The 18,503-nt window shown below is 33.3% G+C and overlaps 1 protein-coding gene and 1 non-coding gene across 2 annotated transcripts; one reads left to right on the top strand and one right to left on the bottom strand.

The window, feature by feature from the left end:
* Positions 1-7,671: 7,671 nt before the first annotated feature.
* On the bottom strand, positions 7,672-11,455 carry LOC114759315 (glutamate dehydrogenase 2-like). The gene is made up of 9 exons (XM_028948483.1): positions 11,152-11,455; positions 10,807-10,920; positions 9,922-10,143; positions 9,648-9,722; positions 9,451-9,567; positions 9,106-9,356; positions 8,552-8,627; positions 8,274-8,360; positions 7,672-8,109 (listed from the first exon to the last, which is right to left on the bottom strand). The coding sequence occupies exons 1-9, from the start codon at positions 11,275-11,277 to the stop codon at positions 7,924-7,926; spliced, it is 1,254 nt and encodes a 417-aa protein (XP_028804316.1). The 5' UTR covers positions 11,278-11,455; the 3' UTR covers positions 7,672-7,923.
* A 6,067-nt stretch (positions 11,456-17,522) lies between these two features.
* Positions 17,523-17,603, top strand: TRNAL-AAG (transfer RNA leucine (anticodon AAG)). The gene has a single exon. It is a non-coding gene; the product is annotated as a tRNA-Leu (tRNA).
* The last annotated feature ends 900 nt before the right edge of the window (positions 17,604-18,503 follow it).

Consider the following 18,503-nt stretch of genomic DNA (forward strand, 5'->3'; position numbering starts at 1 on the left):
TAATGTGTCAACTCAAACTCAAAAGGCGGAATATTAGAGATATCATTCAGTAACCTCTAGTAATATTTATGTTAAGCTGTTAAGCAATTTTGTTAGACTTGTTAACTTGTTACAGCTGTCATCACACTTAATGTACACGTGAGCTAATGGTTTGAATGATACTATATAAGGTGTACTGCAACTCATATCAATAAGATGACATTTTATGAGTGCTTATTTCTTTCTGATCCATAATCATTAATAACGCTCATGCGTTCTTCAAGAATCTATTTCTTTTTTCTACTAAAGGACCCTCATCTTTCAAAACCGTTGCAAAACCGTTCTATGCTAATAGCACAGTAAGCTGTTTCATATGTTTTCTCCAGCTTTCTCAGTTTACATGTTCATCGCTTTTTCTATCTATGTTTTCTGCTATTTTTGTCTTTACTATTTCTCTGTTCTCTTTTTGTTTAGTTTGATGCCTCTGCTAGTTGCTTCATTGTAGAGTTTGTAAATGTATTCTGGAAATTTTTTTTGTGTTATCTCTAGTAACGTCCATATGTTATATCCTCTATTTTCTGCTCTTCAATTAGTGGTTGCTTGTTCTTGCATTCTATTTCAATGTTTTCTTGTTTGGATTTTTACCTATGAACTAAATATTGGCGAAAGATTGTTTTTGGATCTCTGTTTTCCTCTTTAAGAGCCGCAAGATCTTTCAAGCAAGGCTTTTACTCTTCCCATCCTCTTCATGCCTTTTTGCTTGCTCTTCTGGTTTTGACTAAGTTTTCTTCTTCTTCTTCTTCACTTGTTGCCGGCCTTATTTAGTACTTTCGCTACATTGTAGAGTTTGCATTCTGGAAATATTCTGTATATGTTATCTCTGGCATCATCATTAGGCATATGTATTCTGTTTTCTGCTCTTTTACGAGCTGTTAGGGATTTTTTGGATTTGCTTTTCCTTTCGTGTAAGCACTTTTAAACAGGGCAATGATTCTTCTCGGCGTCTTCATACATTTTTTGCTTGCTTTTATGGTTTCTCTCTCCTATTTATGGCTACCTTTTCTTCTTCTTCTTCTTCACCTTTTGCAGGCCTTTTTTTAGTTCTTTTACTACATTGTGGGGTTTGTATTCTGGAAACACTCTTATTTGTAATCCTGGATAACGTCGTTAGGCATATATAGTCCGCTTTCTGCTCTTCAACTAGTGTTTACTCGTTCTCTCGTTCGTGCTGCTCTTATCTATTTCAATGTTCTCCTGTTTTGATTTTGTACTTGTTGAGTAAATATTGGCGAAAGGATCTTTAAGACTTCTTCCCCCTCTTTAGTAGCCTTTAGTAGCCGCAAGAGCTTTCAAACAGGGCTTTTACTCTTCTCACCCTCTTCATGCCATTATGCTTGCTTTTCTGGTTTTCCTCTCATTTTTATAGCTACATTCTCTTATTTGGTTATTGGGTAACAAGTAACCTTTCTCGAATTTATCTCTTGTGCCACATTGCTGAGTTTGTATTCTGGAAATATTATGTGTGTTACCTCTGGTAACGTCGGCTTGTATATATACTGTGTTATGTACTCTTGGGTTTATGATTCTTTGTTCTTTTGTTCCTGTTGCTTATATATATTTTCACAATTTTCTATTTGGGTTTTGTATCTAATGACTTAAACAGGAGTAGTTAACTTTTACACGTCCAAGCCTCTTCATGCCTTTGGCTTGCTTTTTTTGTCCCCCCTCTCTCTCACTTATGTACAACTGCGATTCTTATTCTTCACTCATTGGAGGTCTTATTTTGTTAAGAGCTTTTCTTTTTCTGGCCTAATTTGATTCTTTGTGTCCTTAAACATCTACATTGCAAGTATTTATAACTATGTATGGTTTTGTTTGACTGTTGATGATTTATTTGTAAACTGTAATTATATTCTCACTTGATTGTTTTGTTTTGATTCAGATGCATACTTAACAATTTTTTATCTTATACTGTATTTCCTCCCCCCTTCGCCCCCTCTATTTGAATCTTTTATCGTCACACGAATAATTACACATAAAATACTGGAAAATAGAGTATCATGAGATCCACTCTTTTTCCTTTCCTTACAGTGGATTTTTTCTGCACAAGTACTGAATTTATCTTCTTGGATCCTGATTTGATTATATAAGTTTTGTTGGTGTAGGTTGCTCTCTTTCATAGTGACGGACTTCCGGTGGAAGCTAACAGTATTTGGAGAAAAGTCATAGACAAAATTTTTGAGACCCATGCTTCTAAGCTACAAAACAAGAACTTTGCATATGATGTAGGGTGTTGAAGAACAGAACTATAATATTCAGCCCAATGACACAAGGCCCAAAACTCTTGGGTCACACTGATTTATTATCTGATTGAAGGGCCTATTATAGCTTTTCTAGAATCTTGTATTAGGGCAACGTGTCTTATTTTCTTCCTCACATGTATCACTTTCTCACCGCCACTACACATTATATATATATCTGTGTATTCCTACCATTCCTGCAATATAGAAAATCATATTCTACAGTATGAATATTGTTGATCCTTTTGTGACTCTATACCTCATTATGGTATCAGAGCCATGAAAATCATCATGACATCGTCTTCTTCTTCTTATCTGGGCTCATTGCCTTCAGCATCAACTATGGTTCCATCTACCACTCCAACTATAGTTTCTTTTTCTCCGTCTCACTTTCTATCGATAAAACTAAACAATGACAATTATACAGTATGGAAAGCACAAATGGTGCCTTATCTTTATGGCCAACAATTATGCTCCTTGCTTGATGGATCATATCCTTCCCCTCCTCTCACCACTGAGTCTGGTCAACCCAACCCTAAGTATCACAAATGGTTCCATCTTGACCAATTAGCTCTTTCCATTATAATTTCTTCACTCTCTGAGTCACTCATAAGACAAGTGATCAAACACAAGACCGCACGTTCAATGTGGCTGGCTCTTGAAAGAATGTTCACTCAAAAAAATCAGGCACGGCTACTTCACTTACACAGTCAGATTCCTAATTTAAAAAAAGGAGGAGATTCTATTACTGAATATTACAAAAAAGCAATGTTGCTTTCTGAATCTTTGAGTATTGCTGGCAAACCTGTTACTGATTCTGAGTTCATTACTTACATTTTAAATGGTCTTGGCCCTGAATATGATTCGGTTGTAGCCTCTGTTACTACAAGAGCTTTGGGCCTTGTGTCATTAGGCTGAACATTATAGTTCTGTTCTTCAATTTTCTACTTGTTTTTGAAATATCTGAAAAATCCTAGGGACATCTGATTTGAGGCGAAGAGGGAAAAACCAAGTATATTTAGTATAATCATCAACAAAGAAAATATAATATTTATAACCTTCAATGGACAAAACAGGGGCAGGACCCCAAACATCGTACAACCTGCCCCTACTCTCATGCTCAAAATGGTACAGTTGAAAGAAAACACCGACACATTGTTGAATCTAGCTTAGCCTTATTAAATCATGCGTCTCTACCTCAAAAATTCTGGGTACATGCTTTTGCTTCAGCTGTCTATTTAATAAACAGATTACCTTCACCTTCTCTTAACTACAAATCACCATATCACCTCCTTTTTCATCATTCTCCTGATTATACTTTTATGAAAGTTTTTGGCTGTGCCTGCTGGCCTAATTTGCGTCCTTATGTCCGTAATAAGCTGGAACCACGATCTGTACTGTGCATTTTTTTGGGATATGCTAATAATTATAAAGGTTATTTTTTTATTGAACCCAAGACCAGTCGTATGTATATATCACGTGATGTTCTATTTGATGAACATAATTTTCCTACAACTAATTTTTCTATTCCTTCTCCTCCTTCTGAATTTCCAAATCAGCCCACTTACACTATATTACCTAATCTACATTTCCAGACCAGCCCATCATATACACATTCTTCTTCTTCAAGGCCCAGCCCAATAATACATCCCACTCAGACCTCACCTTCCTTTTCAGATCCCTCACCCACTATACCTCCTCCAACCTTTTCTCTCTCTCAAGTTTCACCGTCTCCGTCCTCTTCCTCGTCTTCCCCTTCTCTGACACCTTCGTCGCCTGCTCCACCTGCTCTGACCGTTCACCCTTTGTCTCGTATGGTCACTCGTTCCCAGACCCACACACTCAAGCCTAAAACCTTTACAGATGGTACAATCAGATGGCCCCCACCAAAAGCTTATAGTACCAGTGTCAACTCACCACCCGATGCACCTACCTCCGTAGCCATTGCTCTGAAATTTCCAGAATGGCGATCTGCTATGGAAGATGAGATAACCGCACTTCACGCCACTGGAACCTGGGACCTGGTTCCTCCTCCTTCAAATCGTCCGATTATCATATGTAAATGGGTTCTGCGGAAGAAATATCGAGCCGACGGGACCCTTGAGAAATATAAAGCCCAATTGGTTGTGAAAGGCTTCCATCAAACACCAGGTATTGATTTCTATGATACATTCTCTCCGGTTGTTAAGCCCTCCACGATTCACATACTTCTGTCCTTGGCTATTACTTCTGGTTGGTGCATGAAGCAAATAGATATACAGAATGCCTTTTTACATGGTTTTCTTGAAGAAGAAATTTACATGAAGCAACCTCCAGGATTCAAAAACTCTAAATTTCCTCCTCATTATGTTTGCAAGCTTCGCAAGTCTATTTACGGACTTAAACAGGCTCCACGAGCCTGGTTTTCTCGACTCAGCTCATGTCTCACAACTTTGGGTTTTATCCCCTCCCAATCTGATTCCTCTCTATTTATCAAGAAATCTGCCTCGTCTGCCCTTTACCTCCTGGTTTATGTTGATGATATTTTGCTCATTGGCACTGATTCATCCTCTGTGAATGATTTTATTCAACTACTTAGTCATCATTTTCCTGTTAAAAATCTTGGCAATCTGAATTTCTTCCTTGGAATTGAGGCTAACTCAACCGATCAGGGTCTCCTTTTAACTCAAAGAAAATAAATTGTTGATTTGCTTCACAAAACAAATATGCTTTATTGCAAACCTATGACCACTCCTATGGCATCTGGAAGAAAATTATCTGTGCTAGATGGTAAGATTTTTGAGGATATCACTCTATACAGAAGTGTTGTTGGGAGCCTACAGTATCTGTCTTTCACTAGACTGGATATCTCTTATGCGGTTAATAAGGTCTGTCAATTTTTACTTGCACCTCAAGATACTCATTGGATTGCTGTTAAGAGAATCCTACGTTATCTGGAACATACCATTGATCATGGCCTCTTAATACGCAAGTCCCCTTCCTCTTCTTTAACTGCTTTTTCTGATGCTGATTGGGCTGGGTGTTCTGATGATAGGAGATCTACTAGTGGTTTTTGTGTGTTTTTTGGCAGCAATTTAATCTCTTGGTCTGCTAAAAAGCAACAAACTGTTGCTAGATCTTCCACCAAGGCTGAATATCGTTCACTTGCCTTAGCCACTTGTGATTTGATTTGGCTTCAGTCCTTACTAAAAGAATTGGGCATCTTTTTGCCCAAAGCTCCAACACTGTGTTGTGACAACATTGGTGCTACATATCTTTCTGCCAATCCTATTATGCATGCCATAACCAAACATGTTGAATTAGACTATCATTTTGTGCGTGAGAGAGTTGCTGCTAAAACCCTCAATGTTGTCTTTTTGCCTTCAAAGTTTCAGATAGCAGATGTGTTCACTAAGCCTCTTCCAGCTCCAAGATTGCAACTACTACGTACAAGCCTCACAGTTCTTCCACTAATCAGCTTGAGGGGGGCTGTTGAAGAACAGAACTATAATGTTCAACCCAATGACACAAGGCCCAAAGCTCTTGGGTCACACTGATTTATTATCTGATTGAAGGGCCTATTATAGCTTTTCTAGAATCTTGTATTAGGACAACGTGTCTTATTTTCTTCCTCACCTGTATCACTTTCTCACCGCCACTACACATTATATATATCTGTGTATTCCTACCATTCCTGCAATATAGAAAATCATATTCTACAATATGAATATTGTTGATCCTTTTGTGACTCTATACCTCATTACAGGGAAGACTTTATTCACTATTAGTTCACTCCCACACGACAAGCTTGAATTCAACGTTGTGTTGGATGAAATTTCATCAAACAAGTATGTATCCATAGCTGATCATTCAATATTAAACCTAACGTGTGTCGATTTTCTTACAACTCAGTACTACATGATCTTGTTTTTCTAATCAAAACTCGATAGCAAAGAAACAGCTTCACCGAAGTGCTGTGTTCTGATTAATCGCCTCACTTTGTACATTTTATTTTCAGGGTTGGAAGGAATGGAATCCCTGACAACACAGAGGGAACTGTTAAATTCGAGACATTTAAGGTGGAGATCAAACATGTAAAAAGAATCCCAGTCAGCGATGTAGAAACCAGTTCCCCGGAAGCATTTCGTGCTCTGAACATCATATTAATTCAGCATGCAATAAATCAGTATGTTAAAATCTGAAACTTGTTGAGGTGTTTTCATTGATTGAATGTTTCCGTTTACCTTTTCGTCCTTATGATTTTCCAGGGGCTGTCTACGTGTGCGCCAATCTTTCTTCCATGACGGAAAGGAATATTGCAAGGATATTGGAGGTGGTGTTCAATGTTGTCGTGGCTTTCATTCAAGTTTCCAAGTCGCTCAAAAGGGCTTGTCCCTAAAAGCTGGTAATTTTTTCACTTGAAATGCCTGGGAAATTATGTTCATACGTCACGTTTCTCTTTTTCTGATATTTGGTATTGCTTTAAAGATGTGCCAACAACATTGATTCTAAGGCCTGGTCCAGTGTTGGAATTCCTCTACATGAATCAAAATGTTAATAGTCCCCGTTTGATTGATTGGACCAAGGTAATGTTACCAGCATTTGAACTTTCGCGCGCGCGCGCGCGCTCATAAGGCCCACAGAAGAATGAATCATAAATCTGCCTTGGGAACCCAATCTCCACTCTATCTTTCATATTTTGTCATTGCTTCAAGTTGATTTTAATTGAAACATGTTCCAAACAAATGTTTTTATTTTCAAAATTTGTCTTTAAAAAAATTTATAAAACTCTTATTAAAACATAAAAATAGAAAATACAAACAAACAAACAAAGCCTTAATTTTTAATTCACATATAACTCTATCTATTAAATATGATTCGGCTCATTTTTTACTCACCAAAAACTTGGTCCCTAATCTTTGAAGAATTTATACGTGTATCTTTTGTCATCCATATAACTCATTTTCATATAACAGCAAAAAATTAAGACTTAACACCATATCATGAATTAACATTGGTTGAAAATGCTGTTTGGAATTACTTTATGAATCAACATTGGTCATTGGGAATCTCTTTTTTATGTCTTTCTGTTGTTTGTTTTTGTTTTGTTTGTTCTTTTTCTTGTTTTAGATGTTCTAAGTCGGCCTTTTCCTTTGATTCAATTGGGCTTCGCGCAATTTGATCAAATGTAACTGATCAGCCTTTTTATATAATCATTTTACTTACATTGAATAAAAGTCTTTTTATTAAAAACAAAACAAAACAAAAGAAGGATAGGCCTAATTTTGCAGTAACATGATTTATGGTGAAAAAGACAAATAAACCCCCCATTCAACTTATGTCAATTCAGTCAAAGTTACCAATCTGAAATTTGAGGATGTTGTTGGATTAATTACCATAATGTCGTTTGGCATTTGAAAAGAATAACAATAATTCATTGCGTATTCACCATAGCCCATTAATTAGGCATTCACAACTTGTTCAAGCAAGCTTTACACTTCTGTTGCAAAACTTAAGAAGCCCCTGAGTATATCAGAATGAGCATATAGCACCAACTGTGATAGAAAATGACTATATATATGCTTGCAAATCTGCCAAGCTAATTACTCTCTCTTTCAGTCAGCTTTCTGTAATTAGTGATATTGAAAGAAGCAGAGAGAGAGAGTTATCCCTCCCAACCTCTAAGAAGAGTGGCACGAGCAACACGTTGAACTCCAAGTGTGAAAGCACCCATCCGAAGATTGCAATCAAAAGTTTTGCATTTGTCCTTTATGTCATGGAAGGCTTTGGTCATATACTTTTGTAATTCACAGTTCACTCGCTTCTCATCCCACATGAAACCTTGAATGTTCTGTGACATTCATCATCAAGTACCAAAACATGTCAGAATTGTCATTTCAAGAGCATTAGGTACCCAAATACCATTAACGGTTCCTAATATAAAAACTAGTTAAAAATAAGATGTAATTATGTATGTACGAACGAAGGAGTAGAGTCACACAACAAAGAAAATACCTGAACCCATTCAAAATAGCTGACGGTCACACCTCCAGCATTTGCATATATATCTGGTAGCACTACAACTCCTTTTTTAGACAGTTCCTGAAATAGTAACTTGACTTTAAGAGCTGATACGTCTCATAATCCACAAATAATACAACAGTAACAACAAAAAGTCTTGTTTCATCAGATGGGGTCAGTTACATAAACTGTATTATGTCATTATACTCTATCACCAACTAATCTTTGGATAATCCACACACAGTAAGTAAAAGTAAACTTTACCATCATACCTCATCAGCCTCGGGATCAGTAGGATGATTTGCTGCCTCAACTATAAACTTTGCCTTCACATCTTTAGCAATTTCCCTTTAAAGACAAAGCAAAATAAGTGTCACGAGTTTTATAATTTCAAACATCAATTAATTCAATCATGATTAGCAATAGTTCATGCGTTTAAACTCATCCAAACTCAGAGCAGCAAGACAAACCACATGCATCATGTAGACAAATTCTCATCACAATGCCCATAGAATGAAGTGTAAGATGAGCACAACTTTATCTTACATTCTAATAATAGCAGTTAAAGGAACAGTTAAATTAACATTGTAAATGTTGTCAGACCAAAAGTTTTAGGGTAAGGCTGATTGAAGAGAGAAGTTGTACATCTTCAGAACATCATGTCAGTTTTCTAGTTCAATTTCCCGGGGGGGGGGGGGGATTGTATAATAAGTTATGTTTATGTCATGGAAGGTAAAACAAAGTCCAAAGCTGACAATATTTTCAACAAGTAATGCAGACAAGAACCTGAAATGAGGATGAAGAATTTTGAGTGAGAGGTCAAAACCTGTTTATAACTCCGCCTAAAGCAGATGGAATTAGAACATCGCATTCATGAACAAGCAGTTCTGTAGGGTCCAAATCATCTCCGCCGGGAAAGTCCTTCAAACTACGGGTTTTTTCTTTATGCTTCAGTAATTTTGGGATATCAATTCCGTTTGGGTTCTTAATAGCACCGGTGATATCACTCACCGCAATGATCTTAGCACCTTTTTCATGGAGAAGCCTTGCTACCCATGACCCCACATTACCAAAACCCTTGAAAATGTTCCCCAAAAAAAAAAGTCAGTTTTAATAAAAAGATAATTAATTACCATGAAGAAGTATAACTTATATGCCATAGTCAATGTACCTGGATAACAAATGTCAAATTCTTTAATGACTTCCCATGTTCTGCAAGAAGTGCTTCAGTTGCAATGACAACTCCACGCCCGGTTGCTGATTCCCGACCCAGTGATCCCCGGAGATCCTTAAGTTCATAGAGTTCATTTAACTGTTTTTCTGAATTCCTTATTTAAAACAAACTATATTGTTAAAAAGCATACTTACAAGAGGCTTTCCTGTAACAATGGCCGGTGAATGACCATGAAACTTTGAATATTCATCGTAAATCCAAGCCATTGTCTGCACTTGAAAAATACTTCGTATGTTCAGTTAAAAGACCACTAGAAGAGATCACAAGTTTAAACATGTAAATATTTGTTACCAGGTTTCCCAATAAATACATGTGAAAAAAAAAAAAAATCACATTCCTTGAAAGATCCAATCACGTGCGACCCGAAAAACTACACCTAATTTACCCAGCTACTCATATTGCAATTACCTGAGCATTAGTGCCCATGTCAGGGGCTGGAACATCAGTATGAATTCCAATAAGGTCATGAATTTTTTGAGTAAAAACTCGAGTTAGTCTTTCCAATTCACTAGTGCTCAAATCTTTTGGGTTGCATCCGATTCCACCCTTGGCACCACCATAAGGAAGATCTACCACAGCAGTCTTCCAGCTCATAAGTTGAGCAAGAGCATTTACTTCATCAATATTAACCTTCAAAGTAACAAGTTAAGTGATGATTTGAGCATAAAATTCACATGATTATGTTCATGTCATTTACACATTAATCATAGACAAAAAAAATTCAATCCTGAGCAGCCTTCTAATGCATTGGCTATCTTATTACATGGATACTAATTGCAGATAATAAAATGCTGGTTTACAACTGAAGTATGATATAGGATTTTCAGAAGAAATAAAAGACTTATTGGGGTGTTTGGTTTGATTAAAAAAAACACTTTTAAATAGTACTTTTATATAAAACGGGACAAAACTTTTTCAAGTATTTTGAAAATTACTTTTAAAATCATGATTTTTTTTCCACCTTTTTAGTGTGTATGACCTTGTAAAAAACTTACTGGGCAAAGATTCCAAAAAAAGACAATGCGAGCGAAGTAGAATGAAAAAGCAAAGTAAATAAGACCCAGTTCATTAAAAATTTGCCAAGTCCAAAAGTCTTGCAATGAGAAACCAAGAAGTTTTCAAACTGAAATGAAATTTGGAAAACAACGGATAAGGAGCAGGAATATTGATATTTATCCATACAAGGTCCACGTAAACAATAAATAAATGACGTTAGATTTGACCCCCTAATTTGGGGAAATCTCAATCTCTTAAAAGGAGAGAAAAGGAGGAAGACTCTGTATAACAAATTACCTCATGATGATATCTGATCCCACCTTTCATGGGACCACGAGCATTGTCGTGCTGTACTCTGTACCCAATATATGACACCAAGCTCCCATCATCCTTCGGAATCGTGCACTCCACCTGTTTGTGAATGAAACCATAACGCAAATATCATATCACGAGCTTGACTTTACCATAAACAACTAAAAAAGAATATCACAATCTTCTCAATTTCCCAGAGACAGAACCCTACAATGTCGTCTCTCTAATGGAGAGTTTCATTTACAGAGAGAAGACAAAATTCAGAGGAAAGAAAAAGAAAACAGGGAAAAGCAGGGAACAGAACAGAGGAGGAACAGATCTTCTCAACACCTTGATCTCCCTGAAAGGGATCAACAGGCTTCTCTGCAGCTTGGAATCTATTCCGAGCAAGCGAGCGGCTTGTTGGAAATTACGGCTAGTAGCCTCAAGAGCATTCAAGATTGGTTTGGCAGACATTCTCAGAGAACAGGGGAAGAAAGAATGCGTTAGTTTGTAAGAAGATGAAGAAGGAGGAGGAAAGAATAGCTTCGAGCTTTCTGGGAAAATGGGTGGAAAATACAGAAAGAAAGATTGAAGACGGATCAACAAGAGAGAAAATCTTGAAGAGATGGAAGGAAGAACTAAACGGTAACGAAACTGATACGGATGCAGGGGAGTGGTTGTTGAGCGGCTCATTATTTATATGCAGAGCGGGAGAGAAAAAGTGGGACCTGGATTCCGTTTTACTTTTGATATTATTATTGTTATTTTCACCCTTTTGGCGGTTGAGCTTCGGTTGAGCTTCATTCAAGAGTTTTGCTGGAATTCAATTTTGATTTATCATTAATACAAATTACAACTTAATGACATTAATTAATTAAAAAAATGTGTTGGCAAAAAATTTAATTAAAAAATTGTAAGTAATTAGTTTTTGGCAAGTTTTTTTTCTCTCTTTTTTCTCTTTTTACCTCTATGCAAGATCGATTCCTAATTTGATTATTCGAGTAAGTTAATCAAATTCAGATTTTGAAATGACAAGTGTGATTACTAATTATATGCAGACCCGGCATTGTGTTATGCGTTGAAGGTTCGTTTCCCTCGTTGACAAAAATGACACTATTAAATATGTGATTAATTTAATTTTGGTTATATTTAGCAAAATATTTATTTGCGTTTGGTGGTCCAATGCCAATCTATATAGGCTTTTTGGCCAATGTAGAGTGTAGAAGTATTAAATGTTCTAATAAATGCTTTTATAAAACATAATCATTTTTTAAATAAAATTAATATCAAGTTGTAAAGAAAACACAACTTATAATACTTTTGTTGAATAAATTAGGGTCTTCGAAATGATTATGATTATTCTATTCAAATACTATAGCCGATGCTAATTATAAAATCTTATTTATAAATTATAAATAAGATCTTAGGATTGGAAGTAGTACTTAGATTAAAAAAAAAAAAGCTCATGTTTTTCTCCTTTTCTCGTTTTTTGGACAATAATAACCGCTTCTATTTTGTTGACCAGAGGTTAAAGTCTTCTCTTTTTTAAAAAAAAATAAAATAAAATGAGTAAAGGAATACGAAGAACGGAAGGCATCTTTCTTGAAATGAGAGGAAAGACAAACCAAACGTATTTAAACTTTTTTGACCAAAAACGCATTTGAACTTTAAATTACAAAATGAATTTAAACAACCAGAAAAGACGAGATAAAAACATAAATGCAAATACATATTATTTACCTAAAATAAACATAAATATATTTAATATTTTATTATTTTTATAAAAGGATAATTTTATTAAAAACATTAAAAAAAAATTAGACTTTCATAAGATAATAAAACTAGACCACGTCACAAGTTCAATGTAGAAAATCAATATAAACAGCCTAACAAATTTAAGTTACGAAAACATGACAGTAATAAAATAATAAATCCAAAATCAGGTTGACTTAAAACCCAAATATCAAATAAAACGTGGACGCTTAACACCATATTTGAGAGTATTTTTATTATCAAATTTAAACGAAACACGAAAAGGCCAATTTTAATATATATATATATAAGAACAAAATTCTCGATACATAATTTTTATTATACTGCTATATAATTACTTGATTAAATAATATTATAATGAAATCTAGCAATATTTAATTGAATTATTATGTGGGCCAAAAAAAAAAAGGATCAAATTATGATAAACATGCGTGTGTATGAAGATTAAATTAGTGTGTGATAATATTGGTCAAAAGAATAATTTTCATACAATGGATTTCATTTCAACATCAAATTTCAAAAGTTGTCATGAAATTAAATTTGCCACGAGAACTTATTTTTCAATTTTTATTAACTTGCGTCTAATAAAAAATTAGTAAAACAAATATTGCAAAGAAAATCGTGTTTCCATGGCTGTGTAATGTAAATATTTATTATACTATATCGAAATTGAATCAAAACAATAATTTCAATCAAAATCAGAAAAGATCAATATGGAAAAGTGCTATGAAATAAGGTCCTGCACAAATAATCAAATACTATGAAATATTTGACAAAATTCAGCCAGATATAAATAAAATTATTGATCCCTAAATTAAAATTGATTTTCCAGATTTAACAACAAAAAATGTTAATGTTCCAAAATATAGGGAGACGTGGTCAAAGCCATTGTGTGAGCCGTGAAGCAAGGGGATGAAGTTTTTCTTTTCTTTTTTATTTTTTCCTCTTCGTTATTTAATTTGGAATTTTGAAACAACGAGAGAAACGTTTCGCCGCGTCTCGTCTTATCTTCAAATCAAAAACGCTGAGAAATCAAGCAACTGAGTCATCAATGAGTTGGAAAACGCGGAATACAATCAATTCACGTAACAACCTCATCTTCTTAATTTACTTATTTATTATTAAATTAATTTGACATAAAAATATATTTCATTCTTTATTAAACTCATACTACTTTCCGTTCTTAATATAAAAGCTCGTTTGATTTTTATTTTGATCATAAATATAAGATTTTAATATACTTTATCTCTCATATTTATCTTTTTTTTTTAAATAGTCATTGTAATAAAAGTAGTTCTAACCAATATATTTGATTAGTAATAATATTTTAGGAAAGACAATGTCTATTTATGACAAATAACTAATTTAATTATTTTTTTTAATCTATTCAAATTAGTTAACTAACTTTTATATTAAATATGGGACGTAGTATCTTCTTAATTAGCTGGTCCCTGCACTCTATTATGCTTACTGGGCTTGTATAACTTTTTCTCATTTTACATCATTGATTTTTTTGTTTGGCCGACTGCATTACCGATTTTATATAAATATATATTTTATAAGTTGGTAAATTGATTAAATACAAAAAATTTTATGTGTTCAATATTTATAGATAGTAATACCAACAATTTCATGGTCAAGTTTTAGCGAGTATTTTGTGTCCAAAATTACTTAAAGCTTCCGTTAAAACTTTTTTAAGCATAAGATTACTAATTCGAACTCTCTATGAAAGGTATAATGGATGTGCGGATTGATTACAAAAACAAGTACATGATTCGTTTTATATGCTCAATTAATATTCATCTAATAATTTGTAAGGATGAAAAAATATAGAAATATATATGTGGATTATGATTACAAAAACAAGCACATGATTCGTTTTATATGCTCAATTAATATTCATCTAATAATTTGTAAGGATGAAAAAAATATAGAAATATAAATTATCAATTCTTAAAAGAAATAAATTTACATAACCACAGAAAAAAAAAACAGATTTGTTTAAGAACACATCAAAAGAGTTTTTCTATATTTCTATAAAATGATAATGCATGATTTGAATCATTTTGGTGTCTCGTTGATCTGATCTTTCTAGGAAGGTGAATCCTATGTAGTTGTAGCAACTTCATCTGCCTTTTTCAAACCTGCTCCTATTTCGAGTCAAGTAATAAATAAATAGATACATCCTAATGTATTGATTAGGGACATTCGTAGTGACTGAGGGGATTTTCTTTGTAAAGACAAGAGAAAATAAAAATTGATGAAAATTCATTTACAATTTTGTGTCCTAACACATCCAGATTAATGGCGATATATAACTGATGGATAAGTTTTATAATAAAAAAAACAATGAGTCACTAAAATTGTGTGTTTTAAAAACAACGAGCTGTCAAAACAGTATATGTTAAAACAAGAGACTATCAAAACTGTTAAAAGCTTTATATGATTCATTCATTATGAAAGACGCCTTAAATTTATTAAACCATTACCAACTACGGTAAATAAATAAAAATCACCATTTTACTAAGCTTAAAAATTTTGTTTTGAACTTCAAGATAATGTATAGCATAGATGTTTTGTTTTTTTTTTCCCTCTTTTTTTGCCAACATAACATAGATGTTTCGTTGCTCACTAGGCCTCTTGGATAATTAATATTAGACACTGTGGTCAAAATTGTATGAATAGTTTGAATTATTGATTTAAGTAAATAAAAGAAAATAAAGCACGTGAGTGAAATAGGAGGCTATCCATGCTCAGGTTCTTATCATATGCCTCCTAGAATCTTGGGTCAATATGTAGCCATGTGGGCCCGGTTTGCATTCGATTTCCTTTGGTTCCCTTAAAACGACACCGTTTCTAAGTCAACTTCTTCGCCTCTTCTTCACATTTCCTAAACCGGGTTTTTACCTTCTTTTTTTAAAACCAAACCAAACCGGATTTTTACTAATTTTATCATGTTAGTGATGTTTTGTGAATTTTTTTTTGTTTCTTCACCAAAAATGAATTCTAATAGATCCAATATACTCTGAATTATAACATAAATTGGCGTTCAGATATTTATATCCTTGACGAATACGAATTAAATTCTACATGAATTAACGTATGAGCATTCATATCTTTCATGAATCAACATTTATATCCTTCATGAACCTAAATTCAAGTTTACATGAATTAACGTGCAGGCATATATATTTTTCATGAATCAACATTTGTATCTTTCCTGAATCTAAATTTAAGTTTATATGAATATTATATGGACATTAATATTGTTCATGAATCAACCCTTAGTCATTCATGTCCTCTCTTTTTTATCTTAATAGAATTTTTAAAAAAATTACTTCACATTTATTTTTATTTTTATAGATAAAGTTTAAGTTTTATTTCATGATTCATTGACAGCCCACCAAATAAATATTGAGGAAAGTGACCAAAAAACAATAAAATTGAAAAATCTCAAATTAGATATTTTCACAGACATGTTTTGTTATTTGCAAGTCAATTATTGTCAAAAACCTGTTAAAGTATTGTAACGAAACTTAATTTGAAATTTTGTAATTTTCATGTTCTTTATTTATCATTTTTTCCAAATATTTTGTTATCATCATTCCATTAGATTACATATCCTACCATTACATGTGATAGATGGACTAACTTAGCTTTTAAAAGGTCCTAATATTCTTTGTTTTAATGCTCTTATTTATAAGATGTTTTAATTTGTAAATTTTAGATAGTAATCAATTCTGTTCTTGTTGGTGCATAATATAAATTACTTTAACCAATTTGTCAGAACCAAAAACTGATAGCTAACGTGTTAAGTCCATCTCAAATTGGAAACTTTTTTTCAATTTTACCTATATTAAATAAGATAGTGAAGAAGAGAGAAAAATACTACTTTTGTTTCTAAATATAAGAGCTAGCGGTAATCTTAAATATAAGATCCAAATTCATTCTGTCTTTCAAATTTATAATATGTTCTCAAAAATATTCTTATTAATTGTAAAATATTTTCACTCAGGTATAGTTTTAATATACATGATTGAATAAAGGTAATTTAAGAAAATGAACATACATTTGTTACAAATAACTAACTTAACTAATTTTTTTAGATTTATTATCTAACTTTTTTATCAAGGTACTGAAAATTGGACCGGCAATTGAACCGGTCAAGGTAATGGGTCAAGGGTCAGTGGATTAGATTGGAGTCAAACCGGGGGTCAAACCGGTGAGAAATAAAAAAATAAAAAATAATTTAAATGTTCACTAAGAATTAGATATCAATTTAATATCTTGAATTACTAGTAAAATAATTACATTCTTACAATTTCTTATAATATCATACTACTAAAATCACTAAATATTCATCCCAACAAAATATCAAAATGGATATATGATAATAAAATATTTCTCCTTATAATTACTCAATCACTAAGTCCTAATTATCAACAGTTTTTAAAAAAAAAATCATCAAAATATTTTTTTTTTAAAAAAAGGGAGACCGGGTTGATCCACCAAACCGGGCGGGTCACCCCGGTTCAGTCCGAGTCACCCCGGTTCAAGCCGGGTCACACCGAGTCACACAGTAACCCAATTCACAGCTTAACCGGACCGGTTTCCTGGCCGGTTCACCGGTTTCCGGTCTGAATCGGCCGGTCCGGTCCGGTTTTCAATACAATGATTTTTATTAAGGATTAGAAATGGTATAAAGAGTTATAGCTGAGTTTTAATTACAGAGACAACAAATAAAAAAAGTGTTAGCCTAAGAGGTAGTGGGTTTTTTATTTAACAAAAAAAATGTAGGTAGGCCTGGACATTTCGGTATAGGCCCATACTACATAAGGCTCGTTAGACGGTGGTGATAAAATTGGCAGTCAAACGACTCCTTGAGCTCGCATAATCGTGCTAAAACAAGAATGAAGTTCATAACACAAAGGCAGCTTTTCATCAACGTTGAGATGGCCGAGTTGGTCTAAGGCGCCAGATTAAGGTTCTGGTCCGAAAGGGCGTGGGTTCAAATCCCACTCTCAACAATTTGTCTGTGTTTTGTGTTTTTATAAAATAATCTAAAATACTAACAATAAACTAATATATATATATATATAAAAAGCTGTGGGGCCATTAAAAAACGCACGTTACTACGTTGCGCGGAAAATTAAAGTTGGGAAAGAGTTTAATAAGTTGAATTTTAAAAAAATGAATAAGAGAGGTTATAAAAATTTAATAAAAAGGAATACGCAAGAAGAAAGAATAATTAAGAACTTGTAATCTTGGTTTAAAAAAAATTTATAATCATATTTTTCTAATTTTTTTAATATCAAAATTATTAAAATCTCCCCTCTCTTTCCTCCCACTTTTTTCCCCTCTAACCAAACAGACGAGAATTTAAGGACTTTGCATATTAACTTTTATGTAGGAATTACATTTCTTTTCCCCCCCTTATACACGGATGGCTATTCTTTCAATAACAAAATACTCCTCTAATCCTTAATATAGAGCCTAATTGTTGAGTTAATTTTAGTCTTAAATATAAAACATATTTATCAATTTTTTCTAAATTATCCCTATAGATAGTCTCTCAACTATAATCAAGTAAAAGAGAAAAAGAGAATATTAAGGAAGATGATTATAGTATTTTAGAAAAAGCATTTCAATTTTTTATAATTAAATAACTTATCTGACTTTCTTAATCTAATCAAATTAGTTAAATATGTTTTATATTAAGAACTAGAAGAGTATTAAATTTAATTTCAACTATAATATACACGAATGCCAAATACATGTAGCCTATTTTTCAACTATAGCATTTGGAATCTTTTTTAGTTTCAAACCAAAATCTATAATACCTTCTTCTCAAAAGTTCCTAAAGTCGGCTTAGAATCACAATTATAAGTATTAACAAACGCATTTTATATAAGTCAAGATAAAATTTT

This window comes from Neltuma alba, unplaced genomic scaffold (genome assembly GCF_004799145.2).
Source record: "Neltuma alba isolate B1F8T4 unplaced genomic scaffold, ASM479914v2 tig00010816_pilon, whole genome shotgun sequence".
Classification (NCBI taxonomy): domain Eukaryota; kingdom Viridiplantae; phylum Streptophyta; class Magnoliopsida; order Fabales; family Fabaceae; genus Neltuma; species Neltuma alba.

Bases quoted from the DNA above. Each gene is read 5' to 3' on its own strand.
- LOC114759315 (XM_028948483.1), bottom strand. From the start codon at position 11,277: ATGTCTGCCAAACCAATCTTGAATGCTCTTGAGGCTACTAGCCGTAAT. The intron at 10,144-10,806 runs GTAATTTGTTAT...GTTACTTTGAAG, and splicing joins GGATCAGATATCATCATGAG to GTTAATATTGATGAAGTAAA. The intron at 8,110-8,273 runs GTATTTTCTTTG...TGAATGTCACAG, and splicing joins GCTATTTTGAATGGGTTCAG to AACATTCAAGGTTTCATGTG.